This window comes from Ptychodera flava, chromosome 4 (assembly GCF_041260155.1).
Source record: "Ptychodera flava strain L36383 chromosome 4, AS_Pfla_20210202, whole genome shotgun sequence".
In the NCBI taxonomy this organism is placed as follows: Eukaryota; Metazoa; Hemichordata; class Enteropneusta; family Ptychoderidae; genus Ptychodera; species Ptychodera flava.
In genome coordinates, this window is record NC_091931.1 from 15,235,998 (window position 1) to 15,253,052 (window position 17,055).

The 17,055-nt window shown below is 38.3% G+C and overlaps 1 protein-coding gene across 1 annotated transcript; it reads left to right on the forward strand.

The window, feature by feature from the left end:
* The first annotated feature begins 1,426 nt into the window (after window positions 1–1,426).
* LOC139130984 (NFX1-type zinc finger-containing protein 1-like) lies at window positions 1,427–15,794 on the forward strand. Its single transcript, XM_070696863.1, has 3 exons — window positions 1,427–1,808; window positions 7,714–9,332; window positions 9,946–15,794. Exons 2-3 carry the CDS (start codon window positions 7,769–7,771, stop codon window positions 13,683–13,685), a joined length of 5,304 nt encoding a protein of 1,767 aa, XP_070552964.1. The 5' UTR covers window positions 1,427–1,808; window positions 7,714–7,768; the 3' UTR covers window positions 13,686–15,794.
* The last annotated feature ends 1,261 nt before the right edge of the window (window positions 15,795–17,055 follow it).

Consider the following 17,055-nt stretch of genomic DNA (forward strand, 5'->3'; position numbering starts at 1 on the left):
AGACTTCCAGCCATCCAATGAAATCTCCTGAGCAGCCATAGAGAGACATTTTCGCTAAATCTGATGTGTGCAGTGTCTGCAATGACCTTTTCTTGTAACATTGAAACCATAAAAGCACAGCTAATAATGACAAAAACTGCCTTTTTAACTCTTTTGTCATAAAAAAGAATCATTCTACATACAGAAAACCTGAGACACAAAGGAAAACAGTTGCATTAATGACAACGAAAGATATCTTGTCATTTTTCTATCTCTAAAATAAGTCACTTTATCAAATATACTAGTACATTGTGAAATATTTGTGCATGTTGCTTTCTCATACTGAATTCTCATACAGGGAACAGAAAAGTATCAGGAATTTGTCATGCTTTTCACTTTCACTTAGCAAACATCAAGATATCTCTGGCATATATCTTTGATTTATTACAGTATGGCGCCCGAAGGGCGCGGAGAAAAATATGAAACATCCTGATACCTCTGATATATATTTCTTGTATATTAAAGTCATGCACAGGAAGGGCGTGCTGAAAAATGTCTGATATATTAAAGTAGCGTGCTCAAGAGCACGCTGAAAAATATTGAACATACAGATATCTCTGATTATGTATGCTTGATTGTCCTGATATGTTAAAGTTGGGCGTGCTGAAAATATGTCTAATTATTAAAGTTACGCGCCCAAAGGGCGCGCCGAAAAATGCAACTGAATGATGAAATTGTGGCTGACACGATGCATTTTAGGCAATGATGAGTCTGTGTCGAAATTCAAAAACACACTGACCCCCCCTATTGGCATTTCAAAAACATGGTGACCCCCCCCATCACCAAAGTCAAAAACAGGGTGACCCCCCCCCCATGAATCCACCGGCCCCCCAGGCCGAAGAAACTGACCAGTCCCTTATATGTAACACGATTGAAACTAAGGGACTGGACGTAAATTAGCCGGGGGAGGGCCGTGGCTACTTACGGAAAAATAATTGACGTAGGTCCACGCGTGACGTAGGTCTGGCAATACACTAATAAATTGCTGTCACAGTGACGGAGAAAATGCTGACATACCAATTGCCTCCACTCTCCCCGGAAATCAAATGGTTCTCCCCTAAATGCTTACAGCTATGGGGGTATGGGGCCTTCGCCGTGTATCAAACCACAAGTAGCTGAGTTTGGGAGCCTACTATCTACTGTGATTATTATTGAGGCATGAATAATATAAAAAGAGAATGTGAAAGTCTTCCCCGAAAAAATATCGCCTAATTTATATTCGCTAACTCGACACTATTATGTCGATACAGATAGATAGCTCAATCGTTGGACAGTGTCTATTATTAGTAGCGAGGGAATTTTTTTGATAACAAGGGGAATTCCCATGAAGGGGTTTCCCATATCAGCGGAGTGTTATTTGCAAACACATTGAAAGAAGTTCCAGAGATTTAGAATCTTAATTAGTTCGAGGAGTTACCTTCGAAATGTGATATTAATTCACATTTAAGGTCCATGGTTAAAACGTATCTTCGAGGATCAGAAGAATCTCGGATTTGTGCCAAGCGCATGTTAGATAGTATTTCCGCGGAAGTATATCCGATGAATGGCGGTTATCCGGTGAGGACAGTCCAGATCTTGTTCCTCCCGTTGCTGCTGGCGTGTATACTGTCGTATATGACGTTGACAATTAAGGCATTCGCCTATAAAGCACGGCAGTTTTTGCTTCCACCAAGAGGGTCTACGTCTGTGGCTGTTACTCAAAGCGTATGCAGGTGACCGGTTGAAGGCTACCGTCGCTGAACCATAGACTGATAGAGGTAAAACTGCAGGTAAAGTATGTCACAGGCACTGTGCACTGTGCAGCTGTGATGACATATGAACTATTAACCACAGGCGTGATGTTTTCTGGGTAGTTTCTATAAGTGTAGTTTATGCTACGTTCTGACGTTCTCTTCCGTAGTGATTAGGCTACGGAAGAGAACGTCGGAACGTAGCATAAACTACACTTATAGAAACTACCCAGAAAACATCACGCCTGTGCCATTAACGCCATCTAGCTATGCACAGCTTTAAAAAAAACTTTCGGCTACAACAAAGGAAGACTACATGTCTTATCCTTGTTAACTGGCTGTGTCAGCCAACTTTTTTGTTTTCGTATTGTTAGGAGCGGCCAACAAAGCCGTTCCTGCTAAAAGCTGTCACATTCAAATTGTTAGGGACATCAAACAAAGCTGTTCATGCTGTTTCTACTACTACTAGCAGTACAAGCTGTTCATGCGCACTGTAAGGGGAGGCCAACAAAGCTGTTTCTTCTAAACGCTGTCGCATTCGCATTGTTAGGACAGCCGACACATTTGTATTATAAGGGTCAGCTAAGAAAGGTGTTCTGCTAAAAGTCGCATTCGCATCGTCAGGGGCAGCCACATTGTTAGGGGTGGTCAAATGCAATAAAGGTCTTCTGCGAAAAGCCTTCGCATTCACTTTGTTAGGGGCGGCCAACAAAGCTCTTCTTATGAAAGGCTATCACATTCACATTGTTAGGGACAGCAAACAAAGCTGTTACTGTGATAGGCTGTCACATTCGCATTGTTAGGGGCGGCCAACAAAGCCTATCCTGTGATAGGCTGTCACTTTTGCATTGTCAGGGGCAGCCAACAAAAATGTTCTTAACAAAGGCTGTCACATTTGCATTGTTAGGGACAGCATACAAAGGTGTTCTACGAAAAGCCTTTGCATTCACATTGTTAGGGGCAGCCAATAAAACTGTTCCTGCAAAAGGCTGTCACATTTGCATTGTTAGGGGCGGCCAACAAAGCTGTTCCTGTGAAAGGCTGTTATATTCACATTGGTTAGGGATGGCGAACAAAGCTGTTCCTTTGAAAGGCTGCTACATTTGCATTGTTAGGGGGGCCAACAAAACTGTTGCAATGAAAAGCTGTCACATTTGCATTCTTAAGGGTGGCCAACAAAGGTGTTCTGCTAAAAGCCTTTGCATTCTCATTGTTAGGGGCAGCAAACAAAGCTGTTCCTAGAAAGGCTGTCACATTCACATTGTCAGGGGCAGGCAACAAAACTGTAAATACTAGAGGCTGTCACATGCACATTGTAAGGGGTGGCCAACATAGCTGTACTTAAGAAAGGCTGTCACATTAGCATTGTTAGGGACAGCCAAGAAAGGTCTTCTGTGAAAAGCCTTCGCATTCACATTGTTCGAGGCAGCCAACAAAGTTGTTCCTATGAAAGGCTGTCACATTCGCATTGTTAGGGGCAGCCAACAGAGTTGTTCTTGTGAAAGGCTGTCACATTCACAGTTAAGGGCGGCCAACAAAGCTGCTCCTATGAAAGGCTGTCATATTTGCACTGTCAGGGGCAGCCAACGAAATTGTTCTAAAGATAGGTTGTGACATTCAATTGTTAGGGACAGCCAACAAATCTGTTCTCAAGAAAGGCTGTCACATTTACATAGTTAGGGGCAGGCAATAAAGCTGTTCTGATAAAAACTCCAGCATGAGCATTGTTAGGGGCAGCCACCAAAGGTGTTCTCAAGAAAGTCTGTCATATTTACATTGTTAGGGACAGCTGACCTAAGTCTTCCATTAAAAGCCTTCACATTCACATTGTCAGGGGCAGCCAACAAGGCTGTTCTGATAAAAACTATGGCATGTGCATTGTTAGGGGGAGCCAACAATGCTGTTGCATTCACATTGTTAGTTGGCAGCCAACAAAGCTGTTCCTGCCAAAAGCTGTCACATTCGTATTGTTAGGGGCAGCCAACAAAGCTGTTCCGAATTTAAACTGTCCATATGTGATTTCGTAGTAGGCTTACGAGAGGCTGAATGTGAAATAAGAAATTTACCCATTTAGTACATAATTTAAGAGATAAGACAGATAAAATCCAAGCGACATGTAGGCACACACACACACACACACACACACACACACACACACACACTCACTCACACTCATATGTATGTATGTATGTATGAATGTATGTATGTATGAATGTTGTGTATATATATATGTATGTATATATATATATATATATGTATATGTATATATATATATATATATATATATATATATATATATATATATATATATATATATATATATATATATGTGTTTTTACATACAGCTGCATAAATGCATGCATATATACACTCAGACACATATATATACAGTTATACATACATACACACATACATACAGTGTGAAACAAATGCACTGAGGTGGGTTCAAAGTGTCGCCATCAACACAAATTTTATTTATCAAGTTTTAATTCTTAATAACGGCCCAACCCCCAAATAACCGCCCATGGGCGGTTTTTCGAGTGGGCGTACTCTCAGAAAAATCCGGTAACAGCTCCTAAGACTTAAGATAATGGCACTTCCCAGCCATGTATACATTTTCCATCTGTTATATCTCTAAATAAGTGTTAATATGTAGATTTATTATTTTACACTCGGCCCCTCATAGAGGGATTTCAGATAATGTGTGTCCATATCAGCAGGTGGTGTATGAGTCTTCGACTGAACTTTAAAAAAAAACTTATGGCACAAAAAGCCACAAGGTATTCAAAGGGTTCCCCCAGCTTACTTTCTAAAATGATTTCAAATTTTACCTGTAAAAACCTGCATAAAACAGTGCATGATAACTAAATGACATGTTTGAGCATGGTCCATGAATCAACCAAATAGGTAGCTATTTTCTCCTAATGAAGTTCTTTTTTATACAGCACTGTGTTATGCACTATCCTCACGTATTTTTGTTTTATTTTTAAAAAATTATTTCCTCATGACTGGGGATAAAGGTTGACGTGGTGGGTCTGAATTGACATGCACAAAGATGAGAAACAAGGTTGACGCGGAAGGTCTGAATTTAGGCGTGCGAGGATAAGAAACAAACTTTTTATTTTCCTTGACCTTAATAACATTTCAAAGGTAAACTTTCATCTGCAGAATCTCGGAATACAGCAAACACAAAGAAAGAGTGCATTTTGTGAAGTCAAGCCTTGGCCAATTTTTTCATCAATTTTGCCGATGACATAACTGATTGAAATATTTCTCCTCAATCAAGAAAAATCTTTGCAGGAGGTAATGCTAGGAACACTTGTTTTGATTGGAAAAATCTCATAATGCTTTGCTCAACGCATGTTCACTTCAAAACCAATAAAGCAAAACACATGATTTAAACTAATTTGGGATAATTTGATGGTGAAGTAATGTCTTTAAAATCTGCAAATGTAAGCTAATCTGCTTTTCTTTTTACGTTATACACTTGTTTTTTAGTCCCCACGGACACCGTCAGGGGGGACTTATAGGTTTGGTCATGTCTGTGTGTGGGTCCATGCGTGTGTCTGTGCGTGCGTGCGTCCGTCCGTCCGTTCACGCAGATATCTCAGAGATGCCTGGAGCAATTTCATTCAAACTTAGTACAAGGATTACTTCATATGTCATACAGATGCACGTCAATTTGTTTTTTGATACGATCCAATATGGCTGCCATGTGGCCATTTTGTTACAATTTTTTCATGTACATAGCTATAACTCAGGCAAATCTGAACCGATTTTATTCAAAGTTGGTACAAGGACATTGACCTATGTCATACATATGCACATTAATTTGTTTTGTGATACAATCCAATATGGCTGCCAGGCGGCCATTTTATTACAATTTTTTCATGTACAGAGCCATTACTGAGGCATGTTTCAACCGATTTTATTCGAAGTTGGTACAAGGACATTGACCAATGTCATAGCTATGCACATCAATTTGTTATGTGATACGATCCAATATGGCCGCCGTGCGGCCATTTGGTTACAATTTTTTCATGTACAGAGCCATACAGACACATCTGAACCGATTTTATTCAAAGTTGGTACAAGGACATTGACCTATGTCATACATATGCACATTAATTTGTTTTGTGATACAATCCAATATGGCTGCCAGGCGGCCATTTTATTACAATTTTTTCATGTACAGAGCCATTACTGAGGCATGTTTCAACCGATTTTATTCGAAGTTGGTACAAGGACATTGACCAATGTCATAGCTATGCACATCAATTTGTTATGTGATACGATCCAATATGGCCGCCGTGCGGCCATTTGGTTACAATTTTTTCATGTACAGAGCCATAACTCAGACATATCTCAACCGATTTTATTCAAAGTTGGTACAGGGACATTGATCTATGTCATACACATGCACATCAATTTGTTTTGTGATACGATCAATATGGCCACCGTGTGGCCATTTTATTACAATTTTTTCTTGTCCGGAACCATAACTCAGACATGTATCAAGCGAATTTATTCAAAGTTGGTACAAGGAGATTGACCTATGTCATACATATGCACATTGATTATTTTGTGATACGATCCAATATGGCCGCCGTGTGGCCATTTTATTACAATTTTTTCATGTCCTGAACCATAACTCAGACATGTATCAAGCGAATTTATTCAAAAGTATTTTTATCGCAGACCTAATGAAGAGGACTCTATCCTCTCTGAGGACCTGTAATCAAAGTACCTATTAACAAGTGGGGACCGTGTCATCAACGATGACTTGTTATGAGTAATTTGTAATATTGAGACCTTCAGCTATAGGGCAGCTAAGACTTTTGAGAAATTTAAAAAATATGAAGATCCAATTATCCCAAAATAGTTCCAATCGTGTTGCAATAATGCATAATAAACTGTGACAAAATTGCATGCGTAAAAATATTTTCAACAAGTATCCAAGACAAAACTTGAAAAATTTGAAACCATATTACAACATATCTTTTTAATTTTTAGTTTGCTAGACATAGGCTCATGGCATCATGTATCTCAAAATGGATGGTGCCAGAGAATCTAACAGCCTAAATGAAAACCAGTGAAAATAATTTACAACTGCCAGCATCACTTCGAATAGGAGGCACGACTTGTTTTTGATAGACAGAAGAAAGCATTACACTGACCGGAAGCAGCTCAAGGATGTGTTCAAAATGTGAACATAACGTAAACATTGAAATCTATACCACCTTTTGCTTCATATGATAAATTTCTCTGTTAACGATTTTTGACTCATGGCCTCATTTCCGTGTACTTGAATACAACAAACAATGCATTCTATGTCTTAACAGAACTAAAGTACATCAATGACTAGTTAAGTCTTCTTAACAAACTAGAGAACTCATAGCAACAAGTGAAAAGAAATTGTGTCAAAATACTGCTATGAAAAGATACATGGCCAATCGAAGTGCCATGCCCATGAAAGCCCATCCCCCGGCGCCTCATCAAACATGCTGGATGACATGTGAAGTGGAGGCAAAACTGCACTTAGAGGATCACACTAATCAGCAGTGAATATAACGAAAGGTCCCAACATAAAAATTGGTTGCCTAAATAATATGCAATGGCTTGGAAACAGACTTTATTGTTCAAGATCCGATTTCAACTCCCCACAAACTCACATCGTATCAGTGTGTGTGTTGCAGTAGAGCATCCCAATGTCCTGTCTTAAATATATATATATACATACATAACACACACACACACACACACACACACCACACACACACACACACACACACACACACACACACACACACATATATATATATATTATATATATATATATATATATATATATATATATATATATATATATATATACACATATATATATATATATATATATTTGTATTTTTGCAATGCAACTTCCTCACATCTGCTTCTCCATCAGAAAAAATGTTTAAGTGAAAAATATAGTCGGGGCTGAAGAATTCACAGATGCGAAAATGGCAGAAAGTGGAAGAAAAGATGTAGAACATCCACATCCACATCAAAGGAGGGCAAACAGCCGACAACAACAAAGTGTCAGAAGAGGGCGATCTGGCAGAAACCAACGACCTTTTACGGGAAGAGGAAATAAAATGGGCTTCCAAGAACTGAAGAAACTCCAAAACAGGCTTCCTGAAGAACAACTTGAAGAACTAGCTAAATGCGGACAAAAAGACAGATTTTCTAATCTATTAATGGATGCTAATGCTGAAAATATAGACTTCGTTGAACTTATTGTAGACATATTATCTTCTGTCTGCAGTAAGGGAATCAATGATAATGACCATCAGCGGTACTGGAGGAACTTTCTCAATTCTGTTCGGAATACTGATTTTTGGAGAGAAACCTTGCGGTACAGGTTGGTGTGGATGAGGAGAGAGAAACGGCAAAACTATTTGGTGAAGATTCCAAGCCTTATAAGCAATATTATCACTGTGTATCGAGAAACACTGCAACTTCTTGATACTACAGAAATTCCGATTAATGAAGTAGAAACAACAGTAAGAGACCTCTACAGCCGTGGAGTTATTGAAGATGACATACATGAGCAATGTATTAGACTTAGGAATTTGTATGATGACAAAATTCAATCAAGACTTGAAAAAGTTGATGGTGGAGGTAATGGGCAAGTTCGTGATAGGACATCAGGTGACTTTCGTTCTGTCTCAATTATACCACTGCGGCATATGCTAATTGGAGAGAACCAATTCCCCACCAGGCCTAACAAGGTCCGTGGCAAATATTTCAGTGGAGATGAGTATCTCGAAACTCAGTTTAATTTGCTTCATGCAGATTTGTTGATGCCCCTGCGAGATGCTATTGAATGTACAAAAAGGTGTCAACAGTACAAATGCAGAAACGAGAGACCCAAGAAAGGTGTGGACGCATACTTTTATGAAGATGTTGTAGTGGATGATGAAGTAATGACAAAGAGTGGATTGGTCTATTTGATGAAATTTCCTGCAGTTCCATTACAACGTGTCAAATGGGAGACAAGTAGAAGACTTCTGAATGGTGCCCTAGTAGTATTGTCAAAGGACTCCTTCCAGAGGCACATGATCTGTGGCACAGTCTACCAGAGGGATCCCAAAAGATTGAGGAATGGCCAAGTAGATATCCTACTGGAACGAAAAGATGGTCCAAAACAGAAGCAACCCAAGTTGTCAGTTCAACAGCACGAGTCTCTACAAATGGTTGAAACATGTGCAATATTTGAAGCATATCGTCACAACCTGAAACGACTCCAAAGTGTACGCCCTAATGAAATACCATTTATACAGTACCTGTTGGATCCCAAAGGAAGTTGCCAGAAAGGAATTCCACCTCCATCTTATCTCATGAGTGATGGAAAAGTAACGATCAAGTATGATATCAGTTCACTGCTGGTGAATAAACAAAACTGCAGCACCATTAATATATTGGAATCATCAAGCTGGCCAAAACCGGAAGATATTGGGTGCAATGCATCACAGTCTGAAGCTATTAGAGTGTCTTTGACTAGAGGGTTGGCACTCATACAAGGTAAGCTATATATAGGCTTGACATTTTAATGTCGATTATCAAAAGGATTTCAGTGTAATTTTGAATACTGGATGAGTTTTGTGTGTGGTAGTGGTATAATATCACCAAGTCTCACAATTTAGCCACTAATTGTCACATTGTTTGAGACTATGTTAACTTAGATTACAGCCACATAGAAACATCTAACATTACTTCTTCAATTCATTGTTGGAATCCCATACATCATTCTTTCTAAGTTAAGACTCATTCGCCTTAAGACTTAATAATCTATGCCAACTGTTGATACTTAGTTCATCAAATGTGTTTATGTATATGAATCTCGAATATCAAGTCGTGACGATACCGCATGTCAAGTTAGAACAAGACCAGAAACGATATTAGGAATATGATGATTTTTTGTTGTTTTAACATAGTCTTTATATTTTTCTTTTATGACTTTGACTGTGTCATGTGTACTAATATTTTTCATAGTCTTGCTGTGCTGTAGTGTGATTGTATAATAACTGTTTAATACCATTTTTGCCCTATGGTTGTGGACAACAGAGCGGTATGATTGGTATTAATTGGAACATAGTCCCTGTAGATCATGATTGTATACATTTGCTTTGTGTAGGACCACCTGGAACTGGGAAAACTCGCATTGGGTTAAAAACGTTGGAAACGCTCCTGAAGAACAGAAACCTCCTGCATTCAAAAGGAGAAGAAGCTCCCATTTTGGTTTTGTGTTACTCAAATCATGCTTTAGATCAGTTCCTTGAAGGGGTTTTGAATTTCCCAGAAAATGGAATTATTCGCATTGGTGGTAGGTGCGAAAATGAAAATATTTTACCATTTCATATTGACAAAGTTAGGAAGAAATTTAGGATATCTGAGCAAGTAAACAGAGATTTCAGAGATCTTCAACCTCTGTCCACTGCTGAAAGAAATCAAAGACAGTCTGGACAGCTCATTGCAGAAATTTTGGAACAACTGCATGAAGCATCTGTGAAGATCATGGATGAGAACGCATTGAAACAGTTCATGAGTAGTGATCATTATGACAGCATGCTTGAGTCATATAATGTAGGGAGTGAAAAGTCTTTGATGTATCAGTGGTTAATGGAAGGAATTAAAGGGCTCACAAAGGGTTCAACTATCGAAGATGCTGCAGAAATCCATGAAGGAAACACCCTAGATAACTATGAAAGTGATGATGAAGACTATACAAGCTTAGGCAATGAAGAAACCGGATATGAATGTATCGGTAGGTCTGACTATTCTTTAACTGAGGATAGTCCATGTGCCATGAATGATCTGAAATCTGATTTAGGTGAGCCAGATGACACAGACTGCAATGTCAGAAATGATATTAAACAGAAAGTTGCAAGTGATGACATCATGGGCGTTACCGAAGCAAAAAGAATTAATGATGTGTGGGCAGTTCATCTCGAAAAAGATAGATGGCGGTTATACCGGTATTGGCTAGGAAAATACAGGAAAGAACTTGAAGGAAAACTTAGGCGTGAAAAACAAACCTACTGGAAAGAGCGTGAAGTTGTTCTGAAGGAACAAAATGAAGAGGACAAACTTATTTTCAGAGCTGCCACAGTGATTGGCATGACAACAACTGGTGCTGCCAAGTACCATGCTGTTTTGCAAGAAGTCAAACCAAAGGTTGTCATTGTTGAGGAAGCAGCTGAAATATTTGAAGCTCACATAGTAACTTCCCTCACTATTGACTGCCAGCACCTTATTCTCATTGGTGATCATCAGCAACTCCGGCCAACTCCAGCAGTTTATGATTTGGCCAAGAGCTACAATCTAAACATCTCACTGTTTGAAAGACTTATACACAATGGCATGCCATATGTCAAACTCTCTCTGCAGTATCGCATGCGGCCGCAGATATCCCAGTTTGTCCGGCACTTTTACAAGGACTTAGATGATGCTGAAACAACCAAGCAGCATAAAGATATCAAGGGTGTGAAGCACAATCAATATTTCATAGACCATTCTAGGTATGAGAACCCAAAAGATGGAGAATCAACCACATTCATTAATCAACATGAAGCCACCTTCCTTGTGAAGTTTTGTGAGTACTTAATATTACAAGGATATGCGCAAAACCAAATAAGTATCCTTGCAGCGTATAAAGGCCAGTGCCAGCAGATTTCTGAAGAAATAAAGAAAACTGAGAGAAGCCAAAAAGTTCAAGTTACAACCATTGACAAGTTTCAAGGAAGGGAAAATGACATTATTCTGTTGTCTCTTGTTAGAAGTAACGAAGAAGACAAAGTAGGATACCTTACTGTTAAAAACAGAATATCAGTTGCCCTTTCCCGAGCCAAGTTAGGCTTTTACTGCATTGGAAATTTCAGTGCCTTTGGACAGTCTAGCACTGATTGGAGTAAGATTGTACATGACGCAAGAGAGGAAGAAGTACTTGGACAAAATCTTCCTTTAGTTTGTAGCAACCATCCAGACACTGAAACTCTTGTTTCCAATGGCAAAGACTTTGACAATATTCCGTTTGGAGGATGTGAGAAACTGTGTGATGCATGTCTAGAGTGTGGTCACATTTGTGGACAACCATGCCATCCTCACATAGAGCACAAACATCTGCCTTGTCGACAGCCATGTAGAAAACGGATATGTGAGATGGATGGTCATACATGTCCTAACACTTGTGGTGAGAAATGTGCCAATGAATGCACAGTAATGGTGGCAAAAACCATATTGCCATGTGGACACCAACAACAAGTAAAATGTGGGGTTGATTCAATGAACGGTCGAGTAAAATGTGATACAGAGGTTCCTGAAGTGATGCTTGACTGTGGTCATGAGGTATTTCGCAAATGTTCCATACCAAAACACATGTTCCAGTGTCCGTATCAGTGTGACGAGACTCTGAAATGTGGACATAGGTGCAAGGGAAGTTGTTCTCTTTGCAAAGATGGCCACATTGCATGTAAATGTACATGTGGTAAGTTGTTGCCTTGTACACACCCCTGCACCAGAAAGTGTCAGGAAGAGTGTGGACCATGCAACAGACCGTGTGAGCAAGTCTGCAGAGATCATGATTGGCGTTGCAACAAGAAGTGCAGTGATGTTTGTGTGCCATGCAACAAACGTTGCAAATGGAAGTGCAAACATAAGGTGTGTACAAAAAAGTGTGGAGAACTCTGTGATCGAGGGCCATGTTTAGAGCCGTGCTCAGAGAAGTTGCCATGTGGTCATTTTTGTTCGGGTTTTTGTGGGGATCCATGTCCCGATATTTGTTGTGCTTGTAATAAACAACCTGATGAGGAATTTCGTCGTTATGTAAAACTGCCAGACTGTGGCCATACATTTACAGATACTGACCTTGATCATTATGTATTATCACAGTGGAGTGACAATTCAGAGGTATGTATTCAGCAAATAACCTGTCCTAACATTTCTTGTGGAAAACCAATACAGAATTGCTATAGGTATAGAAATAAGACAAGGCAAATTTCGAAGTACATCTGGGAAGTTAACAAGAAATTATGCGAAACCAAAAATATGATCAGGAAGAGTAGAAAAAAGTACACAGACAAACTACACAGGTTCATGGAGAATATTCCAAAGACTGAAGAGAGTAAGTGGCAAATCTTGGTGCAACTAAAGAAGATCCTCCAGGGGCCTATGACGCCAAGTGATTTAAAAGAGGTGAAAGATTATTTGCAAATATGTGAATTCCTTCGAGACTTAGCATGTGTTTTGCTACAGCGAAATCACGTTCATGCTGAGATCGTTACTAAAGATATTGACGATCTCAAAGAAACACTCAATCAAATGATATCAGAGGTTTCTAAGGTGAAATCAGACCCAACACTACTCCTGGGGAAGTGTCACAAGATAAGACTTAGGCTGCAAATTGATGCTATTGAAGAAGCCTGCTGTAGGAGAGCAATAGAAGTTGAGAAAGAGAACAAACAGCTACCACCCCAGAGTACAGTGGATGAAATATGCAAACAATCAGAAAATGTTCAAGAAATTCGCAAAACACTCAAGGAATTTGTCTGGCAATTAGACAATACAATTCTTGATTTAACAAAGCTTGATGAAGCGATTGATCAAGTAATAGATGATAATTTTGGAAATGATCCATGGCTGTTAAAAATTCCAGGTAGAGATAGAAAATTGTATCAAGTAAAAGGTTCCTTCTGTGGAAGATGGTGGAAATGTCCCAAAGGACACTTATTTCCAGAGGCAGAAATTTCTGACTTTAAAGAGAAGATAAAGTGTCCTGATTGCAAGAAATACCTGAACTGCAATAAAGGACCATTAGGGTACCAGAGACTGACAGGGAGACGCACACACACAGCTGATGACACAAACTCAAATGCATAATTTGAACTTTCAACAATGAAATAGCACACGATTGTGCTCAGAGACATTAAACATCCCGAAAGGCTGAAAATCCAGTTCACCTAATCCAGAAAATGCAAACACAGCAGTATGCAAGAAAAGTCTCAATTCAAGTCCTTTGTATAACTTTGAACCATATGGTTAGTCCAGTCACCATAAGTACACATGCACAATCAAGTCAGTTTTACGCTAACAGAACATAAAAGATAAAAAGGACTTCAAAATCACTCTATACATGTCTTTCTCAGCAAAGCACTCATTCATCTAATTATGTATACTTTCGATTATTTCGACCGTAGCCTACCACCACTGCGATCAGTCTGTCAGACTTTGATGCATTTATAGATGGAATTAAATGTAATGTCTAGTGTGAACTTTGTTTTGCAACTCGAAATGTATGTTGAACAATTTGTTTTCATGAGGGAGATATTCTTTGCAGTGAGAGTACAATTTAAAAAGATTTTGATGGCGACTATAATAAGAAGATGTCACATCATTTTTTCACAAATATGATATTTTGTATCAGGATAAATCCAGTAAAAAAGAAGATAAAATCTGTGAGACTGTGTACAATGTTTTCAAGCTAAATATCCAGTTTCCTATAATCTTTTTACCTAGGCTATCAGGATCTCTGGGGTCATGCCAAAGCTCTTGATTTGGAAGATTCAAGACAATAGGCCGATTAAGTTTTTTGTTCAAGAAGAGATCTTATTGATATTCAATGAAAATATAATATCATGAACTAGAATTTTCATCAATTAAAATAACATATGGACATCTCTAGTCCATGAAGTACATGTTTTTACATTGTAATGTTAGTTCGTCTTGATTTAGATACATACGAGTTAAATGTACTGATAAATATCATTTTTACAGAAAATAGTGGTTATCTTTGTATGCCTTTTGAATATGGCTAACTTTGCTCTTATTGGGTAGTTGAAATAACGAGAGCACAACTAACGTATATTGAATATTCTAAAGAAATTATACAATAACGGTGCACCAACGATAGGTGATTATTACATGAACGATTGTTGAGAAACTTTAAGTGAAAATTTTGAGACACACACACGTATATGATATTATATATATATATATATATATATATATATATGTATATATCAACACGGATCTGATCGATTATTCGTTTTTAGTTGTATGTATGAGTAACAAAGCTTTGCGAATGTTATCGGCAATTATAAAGAATTTCTAAAAGGTATATTGCGTGTAAAGAGTGTTCAAATTTTGTATTATTAGATCTCGTAACCAGCTTTTTTAGCATGCTTATTTTGTCGTGGAATTAAACCCTGGTCATTATGTATGTACTGATTATAACAGATTAATAGGTCAATATGGTAGTATTTAACAGTTTTATTTCAATAAGTGATATCTTATGTAAATAGATAACAGAAACATACGGCGATAGTACACTCAAGTATACTATTAACACACTGGACAGATTGAATGATGTGAGTTTTACAAGAGTCAAAGACAGACAGGACTTTGGAATAACTTTATCAAGTATTACCGTATCATCCTTTTCATCGCATATTCTGTAGTTCTTATCGCCTTCATTTTCAAGTTGAAATGTCTAACGAGAGTAACTCCTGTAACTTGATCATTTCTTTTTTCGAATGAGCATGCTCAGAAGTGAAATGTAACAGAATTCTGCAGCTATAGTGATATTCCAATGCCAGCGTTTTGACAATATATATTTGATGTCGTTTGTTTTGCAGTACACTAGATTTTCTCTGTTTTTCAACCATCATTTTATCATACTGTAGTAGAACAATATTCTACACTTTAGTTTGTATTCACGTGAATTTCCAAGTTAATTAAGAAAACTGTAGAACAGATGACCAAATCTGGATTATATTTGTAGAGCTTGCTGCTTATCTGATAATGATTTAATTGCAATTTTAGTGATCAAATACATAAAAACAAACATAAAATGATTTGAACACTTTGCATAAATAATCATGATGTCCGTAATCTCCAGTAAATCGTGAAAATGACTTAAGAAAGTGATTGACAACGTCAACAACATGATTAAGTCCCCAAATAGAAAATAAATTCTCCAGCTACAGATAACTGATTGTCACTGTCATTTCTATGTTCTGTATGTAAATGAGAGAGAGAGACAGAGAGACAGAGAGACAGAGAGAGAGAGAGAGAGAGAGAGAGAGAGAGAGAGAGAGAGAGAGAGTATTCCACGATTGCATGAAAATGTCAGATATGAATCTTCTTTGAAAACAGACGGCAAACAACTACTAATGCCTGGTTAAGTTATGCCAGATTCAAAATATGTTGTGCTGACGGATAAATTTAAACGTACAACAGTTACACTTACATGCAGCGAACTTCGTACTTGTTTACGCAAGTAGGATTCAAACCTAAATTATGTCTCTTTACCACTTTTCAATGTATTCGTAAGTAGCACGTTCTGTATGATTCGTATCGCTGACTTACGCAAGCGCAGGGACAATGGCATTGCAAAAGCGATCAGCTACTTCAGTAGCCGAAGTGAAGGATACAACTCACTAGTACAGAAATTTGCGAGAAATGGACACTTTCTCATTTTTTGAGAGAAGTAAGCGAGAATACATATTTTCTCATCATATATCAGCGAGAATTAAATTTTCTCGCAATCATCTGGCGAGAACTGTGTTTTCTCGCTCAGCATCTGCGAGAAACTGAATTCTCGCAATCAATCAACGATAAATTTGTTTTCCCGCTCTACATCTGCAAGAAATTGTATTCTTCTGTGTAAGCATTTCATAAAAATTTCACAATTTCTCGCAGATGCAGGCGAGAAAGCACAGTTCTCGCAGTTTGATTGCGAGAAATGATGTATCCTCGCTTCTCGCAATAGAGCGAGAAAGTGTCCATTTTTCGCAAATTTCTCTCAAATTTCTGTACTAGTGACTGTTTGTCTGTCTTTACCCCGCAGATAAGCGTCTCGACACACGATGGTGGGATCCGTTTGACAAAGTCTATTTTGGGGGCCGTAGATAATTAAAATACGTGCATAATAAACGCAATATTTGTGTTTAGGGGAGGGGGTTTGGCTTTATTACGATAAGCGGGTGCAAAAATCGCACTTCACGTTTTTATATCGAAACATCCGCTACATGTTTTTATGTCTCGCAAAATATCGCTATATTGTTAAGCGTGTACCAGGCCATGGCCAGTGCGGCATCGGCACTATACCAACATTCCTTTGACATACATGTGGTTCAGCGTAAGAGTATCAATTCATTTCATTCTCCTTGCGTCATTATCGCCGAACAAATATTGATTTTAGAGGGAGTATGTCACTGTATGACACTGTTTCTTTTTCATTGCTTACTGA